Below are 20,672 nucleotides of genomic sequence, written 5' to 3'. Positions count from 1 at the left end.
GCTATCCACAATATCGCCTAAACAAATAAATAGTATACAAATATATGATCAAAAAACATTAGTCTAATATCACTATCACTTTAAATCAAATAGTTTAAAAATATTCAGCAATATAAATTTGGACTTAAATGTACAAGGCGTAATACATAGTTATTTCGTGTTTTGGAAAATAAATTAAAATATAGAACATTTATTTTAAATTATATTTTAATACTTAACTTTATTGTAAAAAATTAAATACATATGTATATTACATAACAAAATGTCTCTTTTTACTTTATCTTTATTGCAATTGTAAAGTATATACTATGCAGTGATAAAATATAAAGCCTCGTTGAGTAACAAATCAAAACAACTTAGAACGAATTTACTTATAATAGTAGATGCATTGAAAATTGAGAATTATTAGAGATTTAGCGAATTATTTCTTACATATATCTCTAATTGCGATTCAAAAATTTAATGAGAATTATACTTTTACATAACTCCATCCCAAATGCCTTTCTTATTCATCTACGTCTCTAACGCGCAAATACTTTTCCAAAGTTATTCCTTACTGTTTCTTTTATAATCTACAAAAAAGAAAAAGAAAAAAGACAAGAAAAAGGTAGATTTAACATTTCTTATACACATTCCTATAATGAAAGTATTTACACATTATTGAAAACATTTAAATGATTCGAAAAGAATATCTAATATGAAAAGGAAACTATGACTTGACGAAAATTAATAATTTTCAAGAATCTCTTAAAGCTGTTACATACTATAGCTTAAGAAAATATATCTTAATATTATTTCTTCACATTATGATAAATATGTCATGGGTTTAAAATTATAAATATTCGTTAGTAACCATAAACATCGTTATAACTTTTTAATAAAAGATTATTCTAGCGTACAATTTATTCGCAAAAAAAAATATCAAATGCGAGTTTTTACTCGTTTGTTCGAAAGCTCGACTTATCCTTATAAGCCTGAAAGCTACACTGAAAATACACAAGAAAATTGAGCAATAAATATTCAGTTGTAGTTACAATTATGTAGACTTTTTTCAAAAGTAGATAATTACGATTTTTATTGATAAATTAAGGGCCTTTTTAATAATACATGACACTCCATTATTAAACTTAACGGCTTAAATCACAAAAACCGTAAAAGATTTTAAAATAAAGTTTTTAAAATGCCTATTTACCATACATAAAACAAAATATGTGTTTTTTTTGTATAAATCTCACGATTAGGAATAATAATGAGACGAAAAACAAAATCAAATAATTTAATATTTTAAACAATAAAGTAATAAAGGTTGAACACGAAATATTAAGTTTAAAAATAATTGGTTTTGTAAGATTGGTCAAACAAAAAAATTTTAACAGTTCAAAAGGCCTTAGATTTATCATTCTGCAAATCTGTATATATTCGATTAATCCTACGAAAACTTCAAATGTCTATAGCATTATTAAATATGGAACACACCGTCGTCATCTAAAAGATCTAGCATTTTTACAGTATTATGAATATTGCAGAATGTATTAAACATACATAACTACATATAAAAGTAAAACTGGACGAAATAACTAATACTACCAGACATCGATTTGAATTTCTAATTAATTTTAAATATAATCAAAAGAATTTATAAAACCAGACTATCTCATAAGCTCCGATATTTCCTAGTTGTTTATTATTATAAAACTTTGGTGTCACTCTCAGCCTAACTACTGGGTCCATTTGAGTAGGTATTGCTACAATTTCAAAAAAGTTTTATCCAAAATACTGACACTACATTTATATCGCAAAAATATTGCTACAAAATTTCTAATATCCGATTAAACTTTACGTTACATACAAAACCACTACATTTATTACAATCAAAAGCGTTCAAAAAATTATTCAATATTATTAGGTCGATATTATTGTTCCCTCTGTACGTAATAAGAAAATGTTTGCTTGTGTCTCTTGAAATGTCTTACTTTAAATAATATTACGGTGATAATTTACCGTTGTGATATTAAATACCTAAATGTACATTTTTCCTTTTATGTGCAGAATCGATTGGAATAATTTTGCTATTAATATGGACACAAGCAAAATCGATTTATTTTTATTGATTAAATGTCAAGAAAATAAGATCGAGAGTAAAATATATGAAGGTAGTTTATAAAATATAACCTATTGGAAGACTCTTTGTTTAAAGGTGAATGAATGAATTTTAATGTAATACAGATAATCTGCAATGTATGTGGAATGTGAAGAGATCTAAATATAAATTACTAAACTAACTATCTCTATTCTAAGTCTACCTAGAGAGTGATACAAAATGAACACAAGTATTTATTATTCCTCTACTCGTAACAATAGAAATGAAGAAAACAACATTTAAAACATTAAGCGCTAAAATTAATATAATCCAACCCGTCTAATTGAGAAATACTGCGTCAGTTTATCAACATACTTCCGCTAAGATAGTTAAAGCGTCTCATAAAGCTACTAAATAAATAACACATTAAAATATCTAAATATAATAACTTAACATTATAGCAGTCAACTTCAGAACAAATATAAGCGATTCTTCAATTGCACACCAAACAAAGATGTACGTTCCATCTCAAAGTGGCTGGCATTGTTAATATTAAATACTCTTACATGAGTTTATTCCTATACAAATATCTATATACTTTATGGCACTAACAACTATCTACGCCACTCTACTTTCAATGTCATAGTTCAGATCAGAAGTAACATGATTCGTTCAAAATCTTTGGCGCCATTCGCTACATATAAGCTGGCTTCATCTTGTAAGCGCGTTTCCATATTTCACACAAACATACCGTGGAGTGAAATCGGTAGAATATCGCCAGCGGCATCGAAACGTGCGTTATGATAGTCCAAGCCCATAGGCCATAGAAATGTAATTGGACAGGATGTGATTCTGCCCGAGATTTCTCCAAAGTATTAATGGCCCACATCGCCAAGTTAGTGACGAGTAGGAACGTGACTATTTCCCTTCCAGGTTTTTTACGCAATTGCTCCGGTGTTTTTGCCGATCTCCGACTGGCGTCCAGTATAAACATTGTCTGACATGTGGTTTGGACCAGTGATGATAAAGCCGTTATCAGTATAAGTATAGTATTCTTTTCTATCGTGAAGTGCCCGCCAATGATCGTAAATGTACCATAAATGAACATTCCAGTCTGAGCGCCGACGAGGAGAATATTGTCAAGTTCCAGATTCCTGTTCCCGTCATACTTAAGATTTCGGACGCACACCATTCCCGCCAAACTAGCAAATGTCGTCATTGCATATAAACCCAATTCGCAAACATTGACTTCGACAACCGCTAACGTAGCGTAATCTTTTTTTGATATTAAAACGAAAAACAAAATAAGCGATATAATTGTCAAAACTAGGACCAAAATTCCAAAAAATAAGCCTTTGTGAGCTCTGGCGCAGTCAACACTGTATAAATGAGGTGATTTCTTGTAAGCCAATCCTTCTAAAAGACGAGCCTTTGCTATTGCTTCTGCGACGTCTTTCGATGGGTATTTTGAAATATTTTTCCACATAACGTAAAGGATGGCTGCACATATAAGGGAGTATTCGATTGTACAGGGAAATAGAAACGGTGAGGCGTCCTGGACCAATGAACCCATGATATTCGTTCGTCGGCATTCGAAGATGTGATGAGGTCCTTTCAGTCCTCGAGGTACTCGTAAATGTGCCGCTGCTGGATGAGAAGCCGGAACTTCAGTTGACAATGATGCGAAGGCTTTTTGAAATGCTGAAATTATAAAAATAAATCTATTAAACAAATTAATAAGAAATTATAATATTAAACTATATATTTTGCCTGACATCCATCTTCTCTATGTGATGTCTATTTAGATGTGCCGACAGTAATTAAAAAATAAACATAAAAGGTAAACAGATAAATTTATTTTAGTAACTAACTGACTCGGCAAACGTTGTCTTCCGCTAAACGCAATTTAAAAATAAAAAATAGGGGTTGGTGGTAGAAGGGTGAAAATTTAGGGATAAATTTATAAAATAAAATTATAAATAAATAATGTATCTAAAACTTTATAAAATTAAGGGTGGACTACCCTTAACATTTAGGGGGATAAAAAATAAATGTTGTTCGATTCTCAGACCTACCCAATATCTACACAAAATTTCATGAGAATCGGTCAAACCGTTTCGGAGGAGTTTAACTACAAACATCGCGACACGAGAATTTTATATATTAGAATATTTTATTATAATTTGTTTTGAATAGCAATCAAATTTATTTATAGAAATATTTTCAAACAATAATATAGAACATTTATTGAGGAATGAGGATATTCTCTATTACCGATCTTGAATCCCGCGTTAGTATTTAGGTCAAAATTCCTTCCCAGGTCAACATTGATAAGAATGTTACCGACGTAGCTCAATAACATTCCTTTATGACAATCGTTTCCTTAAATCAATACCACTGAACTCGTAAATGAAAATAATAAAACTTTTTGGATTTTTTTTTAATCTTGTAGCAAATACGAAAACCCGCAACAATTTAATTTAACGTCGCATATACCTACATAGTTAATAAGCCGGGTCAAGCAGAAATAAATTGAAACAAAGGTTCGCGTGAAAGAAAATTACTCGGTCGGGGTGGTGCATAAAAAATGAGGTTGCCCTGTTTATGTAAACGGTAAACGTACTGTTTTAGCGATTTTACTGTTAAACTCGGCTTACATAAATGGAAGTTTGTAATTGGTCAGATTTGTATCTGATTAAAAAGCTCATAAAGAGGCTTTATTATAACATTTTAATTCATATTTCATACATTTTATTTGAGTGAATAAATATATTTCTTTTGTGTTGTGGTAACACATTTTTGACTTATTTTACAATTTATGGTACACACAAAAAAGAAAGAAAAATACTAAAAATATTTATAACAATGAAATCAATATGAGTATGTACAACATGCAGTCTGGTCATTAAACAGCGATCTCTTCCAGACATCACCGTGAAGGAACGTCGTGTAAAATATTTACAAGTACTTTAAAGGTTTAGGAAACTCAATGTTATTTTCATTATACAGCGTTAGTGTGCACAAGAAAATGTATTTCCAAATATATTATAGAGGTAATAAGCGACGCAACTACTTCGTAAATGACAGTAACTAACAAATGGAATCACCGAAGTGGACTTCGCGACAGGATTACCGCTATAACAACGTTCCATCATTTATTAATTCAATCCATTGAACATATAGGAAAAAACAACCGAGCTATACGTGGGACATATAACATTATCCCAGGGTATTTTTACCTTTTATACGTTATATTAATACAATATTTTCACCGTGAAAATGAGTTTTGTTATAAAATATTTTTATCTGACAGCGCATTCATGGCAGCTTTACGCGTCATATACAGAACATCATTATTTATTTTTCTGCCACCTATTTATATGGAAAATTCCGTTCGCTGACATTTACTGACAAATACTCTCTATTCATATTTATACATTTATGAATGTTTTATGATTTGGTAAGGAACTTTTAATTACAGCTTTGCGTGTGTGACAGTATGTTCAAGGTCAAACAAATATTTTATTTTCAGAAAACACAAATTATTTTTACTGTTGTCAACCAGTAACCAGTCATTATATATTTTGTTGTTAGGCTAAGGGCTCTTCATATCTCTCTATATATCTATTGCATATAGGTACGTTACAAGTTTTCTTCAAATGTTTAATATCAAATTGTTTTATTAAAGAATATAAACTATTTGATAAATTTTATCGAAGGTATTGAAAATAATAATCACCTTTTATAATAATGATCTACGACATTATATAATCTATATTGTGTTAATATGATTATATTAATTTTATTTTTAAAATACTCGGTTATTTCAAACAAAAAAATAGACGAAGTTTCATAAATTTAATTCAGAAGCTTGATATGAAAACAAAAACCTAATAACAATGCTGCAATATAGAATAAAAATGTAAAACATTTTACTTTGTGCGTTGTTAAGTGTCCAATAATGTTGAAATCATATTTGTAGGAAGATTTAACTTCTCTCGTATTTTCTTGGACTTCGTAAATATAACAAGGTTACCACTTAATAAAATATTGTATTTTATGGCAACAAAGTTACTATCACGTCATAAAGGTTTCTTGACTCTGCTCAAAAAAGTAACAATAAAGATTATACGATTGTTTAATAACAAGTTATATAAGTTTTGTTAAGATAGTCTTATGGCAATTTAGAGAGAAGGTATATTCACGAAATAAGTAATTTCAATTATCTATGTTTTTATCTGTTTTATAGTAAATTTAATTACCTCTTACTTAAAAAAAAGTCTGTAATAAACAACGTTATTGCACACACTATAGATAATGTATCGGTAAAAAAAACTACTATCACTTTCTTATACTCGTTTGATATCTTTGCACTATATTTCTATTATCAACTTGATCTTGCTTTAGGTAAATATTTTTTGGTAAAAGACTACATTAATCGTAATCAACTTATTATTTTTGTAATACATCCTCAAGTAGGCGTGACTTTGAAAATTTTATAATATCATACCTTTGTGTATAAATACAAACGTATAAAGATATAAACGTACCAAGACGATGAGACAGTCCAATAGTTTTATTCTCAGGATCGTAGAATGTGAGTATTTCGTGCTTCGTCTCTTGAACTAGTACGTTGAGCCACACGCTGAGGTTGGTACCGACCATGTGCATCAGTCCGAAACGGGCCACTATCTTATGTTTGTATACTTTCATCTGAAAATCACATTGGAGTAAATCATTAAATATGATTTTAAAGTAATATCGCTAACGAACTAGCATAGCTACGGCAAACGATGTCGGCTAACTTGGCTGTTAGTTTAACACGTTTTCGCTTTTTTTTCGACTTACTCAAACAGTGATACTTATTCATACACTTTAAGGAATTCAAAAAAAACACCAATTCAGTTGATAGAGATAGATTTAACGACGAAAATTGTATTTATTTAACATAATAATATAAACGTAGACTAAAGCTATTCATAATAAGTAGAAAAATAAGACTACTTTCTTGTTCGCTTTGCTGCACTTTAATTTACTCTGAAATAAAGATATAAAAAAGGTTTCAAGCGAAGTTAAAAAGTGCGCTAACCTCATTGTTGAGAAAGATGAAGTACATCTGTATAAAGATGAAGGCCATTCGCGTGGCTGGTGTCAGAGCGAGGAGCACGTTGTGGCAATTCGTATTCCTTTCGAGTTCCCAGTACTGCCCGAACTCTAGACCCGAGTAGATCATTGAACCGATGCCGAATGCTAGTATAAAAAGGATTAAACATTACGGAAAAATAGTAAACACTCGTAAATAAATAAGTATCTTTTAATATACACACAAAGTCGTCTCTTCCTAAGGTAGGCAACTTAAGGCAGCCGACAGAAATAGCTGCGTATTTATACAAAATAGGGTATATAAAATAAGTACATGAATTATCATTCATATCATGAAAGATTCTCAACGTGAATTATTGGTTAGATTCTCACGTTGAGAATCTAACCAACAATTCCTTAAGCAAAAAGAAGGGCAGGCAGGCAACGGGTCAGTGGAATATACCTTTATTGTGATGTGATACTAACATAATCTGATCGCGGTATGTTTTATTAGTCAATTGTTATTATGTTATACTATTCTCCACCAACCTGCAGCGGAGCTATGGCCAGCAGTGGGATATTACGCGCTGATTCGTAATACTGTACTGAGCCTAACTTACTGGTACTCTTAAAATTTCTTATATATGTATATATTATAAAACATAAAAGTTTACTCAAGATTAGTAAACATTTAACCTTTTCATATCAAATATTGAAACTTAAACAAGTTTCAAGTAATCAATGACAAGGCTGTAAAGTCTATAATGAACATGTTAACTGTTTATAATAAGACTGTCCGTGATGCCGTGGACATGACATGTTCTAAAAGAGACTGATTGAGGTACTAATTTAATTTATATATCAATAGGTGCGTATAGGAAAACTTATCCATTGATACCAGAATACTTGTTATTCTCAAAGTTTATATGTTGATTCCAAGTGTTTAGCACATGTTTTCCACATATTCTAGCCGACTAGGCGATCTTCGTATATTCTTTATTTATTTATTTTTATAAATTTGTGCTTTTTTTAATATTCTTCTATACAAAAATAGTTCTGACAATAACAAAAAAAAAAAAAAAAACATTATTATACAACTTAGTTTCAAAAGTAATGCAGTAATATTTCGGCAATTTATTTTTATTAATCTGTGTAAGATTTGATTGCCTAAAATCTCAAAAAATATACACAAAAAAGATCTCCTCATGAAAGGACACTTTTACGACTTTTCAACACATATAAATTTATTATTCTGAGCTTACACAGCTGAATGAAAAGTTGAATCGCAAAACGTTGTTTTATCTCTTTTAGAATTCTCTTACAGTTCCACTGCCTCGAGTTAAAAAGAAAATAAGCAAACGGCCTTTCCGAGCGTCCACTTAGCCTACTTGTGAAGGTATAGTAATGAAACGCAGTGTACAATAACAATGAAATGAAAATAATATCCAACACAATACAATATTTTTTATTTATATTCAATATTCTTACTACTAACACAGTTTTATTCCATTCCAAGCTTACCATGAGAAATGCGCTTAAGAATATACAAATATGTAAATTTTCCGTTTTACCAAATAAAAAATATGTACAACGCCATTTTTTTTATTATTTTTATTAAGCCTTTATTGCCAACACTATATACATGATTTATCATTTCATAGTTAAAATTAGACATGCAAATTAGAATTGATAGCTTTAAAAATAGAATATAAAAGTTCATTATTAACATTATTGAATTACTATTATATATACTCAATATCACTATATATGTAATTTTAATTGTAATTTTAATTGATATTATATTATTAGGTAAATATGTCGGGCGACGCGTCGGCGTGTCTTTGCGACACGAAGGCCTCCTCCAGCTTTCTCCATTCTGCTCTTGTTTCAGCTTTTCTGTGCCACATTGGACCCGCATGCTTTTTTAAGTCATCAGACCAACGTTTTCTTTGTCTTCCTCGTTTTCTTTTTCTTTGATATCTAGGGGTCCATTCTGTTATATCTCTCGTCCATTTATTTCTATTCTCTCTCATCATGCGGCCTACCCACCTCCATTTGAGTTTTCTAGTTTTAATTACTACATCTTCGATTTTGGTAATTTGTCTTAGATCTACGGCTCTCTTTCTATCCTTTTTTGTGTAACCCAGTATACTCCTCTCCATGGCTCTTTGGCATGTAATCAGTTTTTGGTTTTGTTCTTGTGTGTTTGCCCAGGTCTGACACCCATAGGTAAGGATTGGTAATATGCATGTATTGTATACTTTCCTTTTCATTGCCATATTATATTGATTGCCTTTTAGCACTTCTTTGAGGGACCAAAATCTCTTCCAGGCATTGGCTACCCGTCTGTCAATCTCTGAATCCATTTGGTTGTTAAAAGCGATAAGCTGGCCTAAGTATACATAAGAATTCACGTATTCTATTTCTTCTTCATCTACTGAGATACTTATTTGGGACCTGTTTGTTATTATCTTTGTCTTTGTATTGTTTATTGTTAGTCCCACCTTTTTACTTGCACATGATAGATCTTGAAGCATGTTTTTAAGGCTTTCCGGGTTATCTATTATAAGTATTATGTCATCTGCAAATCTTAAATGATTTAAATATGTTCCATTTATGTTAATCCCTATGTTGTCCCATTCCATCTTCCTGATGACTTCTTCTAGCACGGATGAAAAAAGTTTCGGAGAGAGTGGGTCTCCCTGCCTCACTCCCCTGTGTATTGGAAAAATTTCCCCCTCTGTCTCTAGTTTGATTCGTGCTTTGCTACTGGAATACACATTTTTTATTATCCTTATATATTTATTTTCTATTCCTTGATTTTTCAGGGCTTCCCAAATGTACTGATGTTCCAGGCAGTCAAACGCTTTGTTATAGTCCACAAATGCCATGTATAATGGGTAATTGTATTCTTGACATTTTTCAATGAGCTATTTTATCACATGTATGTGATCAATTGCTGCAAATCCCGATCGGAATCCAGTCTGTTCTCTTGATTGTTGTTCTTCGAGTTTTTTGGTGATGCGTTTCAATATTATTTTTGAGAACACTTTGTATATATTGGACATAAGACTTATTGGCCGATAATTTCCTATTTCCGATCTATCTCCTTTCTTAAATATGAGTATTATAGTGCTTATTGTCCACTGTGAAGGTATGGATTCTGTGTCGAGGATAAGATTAAACAAGTTTGTAAGTTTTTTCGTTGTTTCTGGCAATGAAGCTTTCAGCATCTTATTGGTTATATGATCAGGTCCAGGAGCTTTATCATTTTTCTGTGTTTCTATCGCATGCTGAACCTCCCTTTCAAGAATCGAAGGGATATTTTCTGTTTTGTCTTCAAGGTCTATGTTGAATTTTAAGGTGTTTTCGGTAGAATATAATTTCCGATAATAGTCTGTCGCTATCTTTAGAATTGGCTGTCTTCTTGTTTCGTCCTTGCTGTTTTTGCTTTTCATTTTCGGGACCCATAGCGTTGCTTCTTTTAATTCTTTGAGTGCTTTACTGATACCACCTGTTTTAATGATGTGTTTTTGGGTACATTTTATTCTTTCAATCGATTTATCTTGTTTTATATTGCGACTTATCTCCTTACTTAGTTCGGTAATTTCACGTAATGTTGTTTTATTTCTTCCATTTTTAAGCAATTCTCTCCGTTTTTGAATGAGATCTTTTGTTTTCGAGCTCAGTGTATGTTTGTTTTTTGTTGTTTTATTCTTTCTATAAATATCATTTGTTTCTATGTTGTAAATTTCTTGTGTTTTGTCTATTTCTCCGGTTGTTAAGTTTTATTGAGACCTTGTATCAGTCGTGCAGGCATTTTCACTCTGGTGAAAGTGTTTTCGTTGTTTCTTTTGTTGTTTGTGAAATAGTACAGCTCTGACCATACGATGGTTGCTATTGAAATTGAAATTATTTATTACGCTAACATCTTGAAAAAACTTAGGTTGATTACTAATTATAAAGTCGATTTCATTGCGATAAGTTCCATCTGGCGATATCCAAGTATGGTTAAGTTATTCTCTAGAGCCAAATTTACAATTTTCTTGCCGTTTTTGCTTCTTGTTCCTATGCCATGATTTCCTATTACTGTCTCTTCGCCATGCTTTTGTTTACCTGTTTTCCCATTGAAGTCTCCTATGACGATGACGTTTTTGTGGGCAGTTCCTAGTGTAGTTGTAAGTTGGTTGTAGAACTTATCTTTTATTGTTTCGTCCGCTGCTTCGGTTGGCGCGTATATCTGTACTATAGTCCATTTGTTTTTATAGCCTTGTAGTTGTATATTTAGTAAAGCTATTCTTTCGGATATGCCTTTGAACTCTATGATTTGCTTTTTTAGATATTTGTTCACCATAAATCCCACTCCATCCTGACCCTTGGTTTCACCGATATAGTACAGAATGTAGCTGTCATACTCTTCGATGCAGTTCCCTTTTCGTCTTACTTCGCTCATGCCAAGAATATCCCATTTAATATTACCCAAAGCTATCTCTAACGTACAACGCCATACCTACTGTTTATTGTTTATTGTATTATTGTTTCAGTTTTTAATTATTTATGTATTGATTTAGTCCGTAGCAGGCTTACTTCTTTTATTATAATAATTTAATAATAATAATAATATAATAATACTTTATTTCAGACTAATTTTAAATCCATATCGGGTTAGTACAACAAAACAAAATTAAAAAATCAATAAGTAAAAATAAATAAAGTAAAAATAAATCAAAAAAATCAAAAATGGTGTTAGTAGACAAAATCAGAAAATTAAGAAAATAAAAATAAAATAACATGAACTACATTAGTAATAAAACATTAATTTAATAAACTTATATCCTTTAAAAACTTTGTATTTGCTTTAAACCAATTAGCGAAGAATTGAGGTAATTAAGTTTTGACTAGCCCGTTGGCGCAGTTTGTAGTGACCCTGCTTTTTCTGCTCCGGGGGTTGTGGATTCGATTCCCACCCCGAGTCTGGGTGTAATATATATATATATATATATATATATAGTAGCTATACCAGTCGGCTACCACATAAGTATTCAGTTGCTTACCTTAGTAACAGACGACCGTGTGTGTATTGTGTAGATATTATTTTATATATTTATTTAAATCTCTAATAGTGCTCTAGTGCTGACCAAACCAACATCCAGAAAGATAGAGATATTAGAAGTTTTTAAAATAGCTGAATAAATACACGTATTTCGGATTTTCTTTAACACTTAAAGAATTTTATTTTTTCTAAGTAAAGAAATCGGCGACTAAGCCCTATCTTGGATAGAGATAAATGTGGTGTTTACCCATATATTTAACGGGATACTAAAATATTTTACTATAATTTGTAGTTTTTGACCTTAAATCCCAATAAATAAAAGCATAATGTTTTTTCAAATAAATTTAAGCATATTTACAAAAATGCGGAATTTTCAATGAAATAGTTTTCAAAAAACGTGACTGCTATTTAAGTTTCGTAGGTATGTTTGAGAGATCGCGGGACATTTGTTTGGCTAGCTTGTCTTTATTAATAAACTAGTTCTGGGCAAATCTTACATGTAAATACGAATATCAATAATAATATATCATAAGAATTTTTTTAACGATTTTATATTTTTTTCAATATCACGAGAACAAGGAAATAATTAACAAAAATATTAAAATTTATTTAAACCATTGCTATACCCAACTTTTCCTTGGATTAAATCTTAGCAACATCCAACGATAAAATTAACGCCGGCTACAACTTTTAAGGATTTATATGAACGACCGACTCTGAGCCGTGACAAGTACTTTTGCCATATCAAGCTGTTGTTAAAAGTTTTTTGTAATTACGTTTCTTTCATTAGTAAATTCCAAAGAATGTATTTAAGTCGTTTATTTTACTTTCTCGAAAAGTTGTATTCCTAATTTTTATAACGCTGCAAATTAATGTAGAACATTGTAAGACTAAGACTGGGATAATTAATTGTTATAATAACAATCATACAGTATTATATTCTGGGAATTAATCCTTTACAACAACGTGAACTTTGCTTACCTTGGTAACTAGGTACTTGTATATACAAAATACAATTCAATCAATAACGAAATTTCAAGGGCAACTATAACCGACATACATATAATTATATATACTCTATATATCTTCCCTTTCGAAACAAAATGATCAGGTTTGAAAATTAAAAAGCAGCTGCAATACCGGTTTTACCAAGAGAGGGCTTAGACCATCTAGGGTTATCTGATTTATTGGGATACCAAATTAAAGCAGGCCTTTTAAAGGATATCATGAACATTCAAAACTTAGTGTAGTTAGAACAGAACCACTATTATATTAATTGCCATTATAAACCACTAAATATATATTACAAGGTACAATATAATCAATATTAAAGGGACAAATACAAGCAGAAGTTGTAATTAAATAAATCTCTACGTAATTTCATTATATTTTTGACCACGTCACACAAGAAATGTTTTTAGGTTTAACAAGTAAGGAACTCGAACTAAATCGTAGTTTAGGTGCTCAAATCATATTCTAAAAATGTTCCTATTATCGTCCAATGGTCACGTCTAGACAGAAAAATCGTGCCCATGAGAAAGTCCAAACGGCCATACACATTTGAGACTCATCAAGTGTGGCCGATACATTTAAGAAAATAAAAATATCTTTGATGAAAGTATAGCTCATTATTTTTACTAAAATGAACATAATTTGCTTTTTACGATGGACTTTTTGTGACATTTTATCTCGTCTTATTTTTGTCAAAAATATCACATTTCATAATTATAACAGGAGATTTAATGAATACGCTTCAGCCTGTAATATGCCACTATTGGGCATAGGCCTCTTTCCGTATGTAGGAGAAGGATCAAAGCTTAATCCACCACGCTGCTCCAATGCGGGTTGGCGGATCCATTCCCTACTATGAGTAACGATCGCTATCAGGTGTATATGATAATAACCGGGACCGACGGCTGAACGTACTCTCCGAGGTACGGTGAGGAGACCCACAAGGACTGCACAAATACTCAGACCACGGCAAATACCTGTATGGCTAATAAAAATGTTTGTCATATGCGGGGATCGAATCCGCAACCGCCAGCGCAACAGGTACAATCCATGGCTGTGACCGTTGCGCCAACGCGGCGTCTAACGTCTAACGCGGCGTATAATGAATATATCTAATAAAAATTATTTATTGCATTACATCTCATTATAATGGCAGTTACGTTTTAGAACATGATTACATGACACATGAGTGTTTGTGTCCACACTGACTACTTACAACTGCAGTTGGTTACCACCCTGGGTATATTTATTTATGTATTTATGTATCGTTATTACAAAAACAACCGCTCTGGTGTAGTGCTACGTATAGTCACCTAAAACACCGATGGTTAGCGGGTTCGATTCCCGCTCGGATTGGATATTTGTATTTGTGCAAATATTTCTTTCCGGTTTCGATGTCTGTCCTTGTGGTTGTCCCCACCGTGCATAGGAGAGCACGTAAAACCGTCGGCACGTTAACCCAGTTGTTATCATAGATGTCTGGTAGCGATTATTACTCATAGTATGGAACATATCCGCCAACCCACAGTGGAGCAGTGTGGTGGATTAAGCTCCAATCCTTTTCCTACATGAAGAAAGAAACCTATGCTCTCAGCAATGGGATGTTCAGGCTGAATTGTTATTACACAAAAATATGTATTCATATCAGTTAGCTTTTACTTACATATTGTAAGTTGCCTTAGGAACAGAAAACCGTGAAAGTGGCCCCCATATCACAAAAGAAATTAAAAAGCAAATTCAACAATCGTACTATTGTAGAACTAACTATAAGACAACGGCAACTATTTTTTATTTATTCATTTTGTCTCAGAAATAGTCCATAACTTATCATCATACGTTACTATGACTAACTAATCTTACATCTATTGTTATTGATTTTTCTTACTCACCAACAGCACCCATCCTCAAATAGAAACTGCCGTAGTGGTGAGTTCGTGTGGCGAGTGCGAATCCTAAAGAGAGGCGCTTAGCAGCAAGGTTAGGCGGCATGTGCGCGGCGGTCGTCATGCTGCGCTCCGTGCGGGAGGAACAGGAGTCTGATTCTGATGGCGACGAGCTCGTATCCGACTCTGAATTAATATGAAATTAAACTCAAAATCACATTAGAATTGCTATTTTCCAAATTAAAATTCTATTGTTGTTTTAATTAATTAATTTTAGTTAAAATGTCCTGGGGAGGATTGGGTCGACAACGCGCTTGCGATACTTCTGATGCTGCAGGTGTCTATGAGCTACGGTTACGGCAAGAATTTCTGCATCTACTTTAAAAAAAAATGTATCTGTTAAGCTATTAAATTCTTTTTGATAAAAACCTTTTATATTCTAGCAATTTTAAAATTTTAAATTTCATGTAAACATGTCTTTACTTCATATACTTGTGTAACAATTTATTATATTTACTGTTTTGTAAACGGTTTATATCATGGATAGTCCGGTCATCATCATCATCACAGTAGCCTTTCGCAGTCCACTACTGGACGTAGGCCTCCACAAATTCACGCCACAAATGGCGTGAACTCATGTGTTTTGCCCATAGTCACCACGCTGGGCAGGCGAGTTGGTGACCACAGGGCTGGCTTTGCTGAACCGAAGATGCTGCTGCCCGTCTTCGGCCTGTGTATTTCAAAGCCAGCAGTTGGATGGTTATCCCACCATCGGTCGGCTTTATAAGTTCCAAGGTGGTAGTGGAACTGTGTTGTCCCTATTCTGTGTGGTTATGGCATCAAAGAATATAGCCACCCCCTCTCTTCCCGTGGGTGTCGTAAGAGGCGACTAAGGGATAACACAGTTCCACTAGTCCAGTCAAATTAGACAAAAATAGTGATCAAATAAAAACAAATTTATTAAAAGGCGACAAAGAAGCTGAGAAAAAAACCAATTATCGCCAAAAAAAATGTGTAAAATTACTAGACTTTCATTAAAATAATCCGTTTTGAAAGTTAATCAGAATCGTTCTGATGACGTATCAAAACCGAGAAGAATATGCAAAATTTTAAACAACGATATACCGGAATCATTGTCATATTTTGAAGGCACATCATTTTTAAAAACAAACTTCATAATTTAGAAATGTATAACATAAGGGCTATTGAAGTTACACATAATGCAATACTTATCTTTAATATTTGTATTCTGAGTTATTAAATAAGATTTCAATATACATCCGTCCATATTTCTCTGTTAATTCCATATATTTTAGTATTAGGTACGATTATACTAAAACATTCAGTATTTATTTCATAAATTGTTTTAGCAATAAAATCGTGATTATGCATTCACTTTTATTTTATTATTTCCTGAAGATTTTAAAATGTAATAGAATTACATCTGTTTCGACCCTTGAACACGCATTTTATCTCGTTTAAAAGTCAAGTGTCCTTAATCGTTTAGAACAGGAGTTTATTTTGTGTAGAGTTTCAAATGTTTTTATTACATCGTTCAAAAATAATAAATAATAAATTTATATAAAATTTTGTTACTTTTCGGCTAAGATCTAGATTAGGTAAAACCGAATTAGAAAAACCGAATTATGGGGTTTTTGGGTGTGGAGGGTGGAGGGTGTAGGGGAATCTATACAAGGTAACACTGTCACACCTCAAAACCCCATGGTTATGGAGATATCCATGGTTAAAGTTTTGAGGTTAGAAGAAGAATTTAAAGCGATTATAATACCTTTGAGCTCGTACTGTTTGCATTGTGTGACAAATCGACACTTTTAAACAAAATAACGCGTCAGACATAATATTCTAATAAAATTAGTAACATTGCGTGCTAGAATATAGGTTTAGAAATTCGAAAAATACCCAAAACCGAATCGGAGCACCCCACTGTCCACGTGGTCTTGGTCTGTCCTACCCCTAGAGTGTTTTTTTTTTGTGCCGCGGAGGCGCGGAGGGCTGCACTTCCCGCAGCGCCGGAGCCAAGCGTTCCTCTAACTTTCAAAATTTTTCTTCTAACCTCAAAACTTTAACCATGGATATCTCCATAACCATGGGGTTCTGAGGTGTGACAGTGGTACCAGGGGGAGCGTTCCCCACCCTCTCCCCCCTTCCCCCCACGGTCCCGAAATTCGGTTTTACCTAATCTAAAGCTTTACCTTACTTTTCAAACAAAAAAAAATCAAATATGAATATGATCAACTTAGTTGAAATCATACTCAAGTCAATACACATTATTAGGGATAATTCAAAAACTACTCGTCTAATTTTGACTAAGCTTAAATGACACACATCAGCTTTCTAACGTATAAAGAATCATCAAAATCGGTACACCCCGTAAAAAAATATGCGATTACACATAAAAAATACAGTGGAATTGAGGTTCTCAATTCCACTTACAAAGTCTGTTAAAAAATACAAATTTTAAAGCTATATGTTTTTAAATACCTTTACAGGGTAAAAGTAAACGTAGACGATAAAATAGAAAAGAAAAGAAAAATCTTGCCTGATATCAACGCTTTGTTCTGCCACGAACAGCTTACTCGCTACAAATCGGATTGAAATTTTTACCGTCTGCGAAATGTTTCCATATAGGTAAATAGTTGTAAGGTATTATTTACAAATCCTTCGCGAGTCCTATATTATAATGTAAATTTGTATGTTAGATTTCCACATTGCTGCACAAATATTTTTTTCACTCTAAATTTAAGTTTAATTTTGTCAAAGTGTCGTTAAAATGTATTGAATTATTTTATTTTCGATTAAGGTATACTTATTTCAAAATTTTTACTTTTCCTTTCCACTAAATCTAAATCATTTTATAAATTGTTAACATTGCATTAACCCTTTTCGTACAAATAATAATAATCGGCTTTTAAAAACGACAGGACAAAGTTGAACCCGCATCTAAACTTTTAGATATCCGGATTTTTCGAGGTAAAGAAACCCGTAAAAGGGCTCGGATACTCTTATTTCACGTTAATATCCTTGATCTTGCGCTCTCAGTGATGTAGTTATTGAAGCTATTTAACTTTAAAATAAGAAATTTTAAAATTATTTTATCATTGAAATTATCACAGAATTAACTTCATCAAGATATGCATATTTATAAATATGACCTAAACTTAAAGTAATTTAGGATAAAACTTCGAACTCACACACATATCTTAATTATCAGAGTAATAATCAGAAATCTGTTTTATCTCCTTCATCTCGAAATAAACAATTGAAATTCATTCTCTTTGTAGAACGTGTCAAGCGCTCGCTAAACATGTTTGCCGTCTTAACGAAGTGAATATCAAATGAATAACCAAGTATGTTTATTTTAACAGTTTAACCTCATATAATGAACGAAATTAACTTAAAAATTTAATACAAGTATTAGCTGTTACTTTTCGCTATAACATTCAACAAGCTAATATAACTTATCTTTTTATCTTATACATTACCAATTATCTATCAAAAAAAAAAAAAACAATTAATAAATTAAAAATAATTTTATATTTCAAATGTTTCAAATGCAAAAATTTTAAAATTTGCATCTGTATGTTTATTTTAACAGTTTAACCTTATATAATAAACGAAATTAACTTAAAAATTTCATACAAGTATTAGCTGTTACTTTGCGCTATAACATTCAACAAGCTAATATAACTTATCTTTTTATCTTATACATTACCAATTATCTATCAAAAAAAATAAATAAAAAAAACAATTAATAAATTAAAAATAATTTTATATTTCAAATGTTTCAAATGCAAAAGTTTTAAAATTTGCATCTATTAATAAAGGACATTTTCCCACTCATTTACACATAACCTACTGAAATGATAGAAATTAGTGCGTAACGAAGATCCAGAATAATCCAGAAATTTTTTTCTGGACTTCCTATCATTTCGTGAAAATTAGTAATAAAAAAGCCACTTACTAGCGACGACAGTAGTGTCAGCTGCGGAGCGCGATCGGTCTCGCAGAAGTGCGGCGTACATATACAAAAGGAACACCATACTGCCGATGTACAGGTACAGATAGAAGCCCTGTCGACAATAACATATTCAATTAAAAACCCCATGTTGGATAATAGGTCATTGAACTACAGTGTGTCAGTATACATTTACTTGCTACAATCGTGTAATCGTGTCAGTACATTATAATGAGATACATATATTAATTTACATGTAATAACCCTACATTTCTTCAACCCTAATGAGATAATTGTTTAAATTGAGTACATAAATAGTAAAACATATGTCTTTTACAAACAAACATTAAAAAATTACATATATTCTTAAATTACTCTTAATCTTCTTCCTGTCTTCTTTATAACTTACCTCATAGAATGATGGTGGTATGTACGTCGAAATTACTTCAGCCATGGGAAACGCAACACCCATAACAACCAACAGTTTTCCATATAGTGCCGATAGAGTAGTTGCAAGTGCGTCGCCACTGTGGAAAAATTAATACTTTCAATAAAGCATAAAACTAGTAGACATTTTAAAAACGTTTTAAATATCATAACTTGTTAAATAATAACTAAATACATTATTATTATTTATTAATTTGTTTAGTAAAAGTGTGTGACGGACACCGTGAAAATTTAAAAACTTATCTTAAATACGTACGGCATATTAAACTCTGCTTGACAAAACACGACATGACTTTGATTGATTTTCTTAAAGAGGAATTAAACTTAAGCAAACATTTTCATAACTCTTACAAAGCGATAGATCAATCACGCTCAGTTAATATAATGTTTATGGATTTTTCTCCTTGCTTCAATTTGCATAAAAGGTCGGATGAAATCGAGCGGGCTATAAAATGCTTACCCCTTATTATTGAGAATAAAAGCGCCCCTTAACAACTTATACTAAAGAAAATAATAACAGAATTTGAAAATATTTTAGAAAAACATTAACATACTTTTTTCTTTTAAAAATTAAGGAATAACGTGAGATACTTTTAACGTAAATATCTAATATATAAAAATCTCATGTAGCGATTTTTGTTGTCATATTCCTACGAAACAATCCGAAATTCTCCTTAACCAACTTTCATGTTTTTTTTTTATATTCTGTTGGTATCAGAGTGGGTCGTAAAAGAGCTTAGTAACATACGATTGAGTAACGATCGTTATCAGATGTCTATAACAATATAATAACTAGGGTCGACAGCTTTACGTGATCTCTGAATCTCGATACAGAAACCCCTACGACATATATGTTTTCTTTTTTTATAAAACTAGGTCGGCAAACAAGCGATGATGGTAAGCAATTACTGTAGCTTATAGACGTCTGCAAAAATAGAAGCGTCACAAGCGAGTTGCCGATCGCATCCCCAATCCCCCCAGGAGCTCTGGTCACCTTACTCACCAATAGAAACACAACACTGCTCGAAAACAGTATTATTTAGCTGTGATCTTCCGTAAGGTCGTTGTACTACCCCAGTCGTGCTACTCCATTTTTTGAGCAGGAAATTTCCTGCTGTGCCTACCTCAGTTGAAATGAGT

The 20,672-nt window shown here is 32.0% G+C and overlaps 1 protein-coding gene across 1 annotated transcript in view; it reads right to left on the bottom strand.

Annotated features, from left to right (window-relative positions):
- Positions 1 to 2,774: 2,774 nt before the first annotated feature.
- Positions 2,775 to 20,672, bottom strand: part of LOC123670237 (proton channel OtopLc-like) — a 76,297-nt gene continuing 58,399 nt past the window's right edge. Inside the window, exons 4-9 of the mRNA XM_045603744.1 lie at positions 19,495 to 19,612; positions 19,092 to 19,200; positions 15,116 to 15,295; positions 7,170 to 7,330; positions 6,631 to 6,793; positions 2,775 to 3,781 (exon numbers count right to left, since the gene is read on the bottom strand). Of these exons, the coding sequence (XP_045459700.1) occupies positions 2,775 to 3,781; positions 6,631 to 6,793; positions 7,170 to 7,330; positions 15,116 to 15,295; positions 19,092 to 19,200; positions 19,495 to 19,612 (1,738 nt within the window). The remainder of the gene's footprint in view (positions 3,782 to 6,630; positions 6,794 to 7,169; positions 7,331 to 15,115; positions 15,296 to 19,091; positions 19,201 to 19,494; positions 19,613 to 20,672) is intronic.

The sequence above is a fragment of the Melitaea cinxia genome, chromosome 4 (genome assembly GCF_905220565.1).
Source record: "Melitaea cinxia chromosome 4, ilMelCinx1.1, whole genome shotgun sequence".
NCBI classification, from domain to species: Eukaryota; Metazoa; Arthropoda; class Insecta; order Lepidoptera; family Nymphalidae; genus Melitaea; species Melitaea cinxia.
This window is presented reverse-complemented; position numbering and strand designations above follow the sequence as displayed.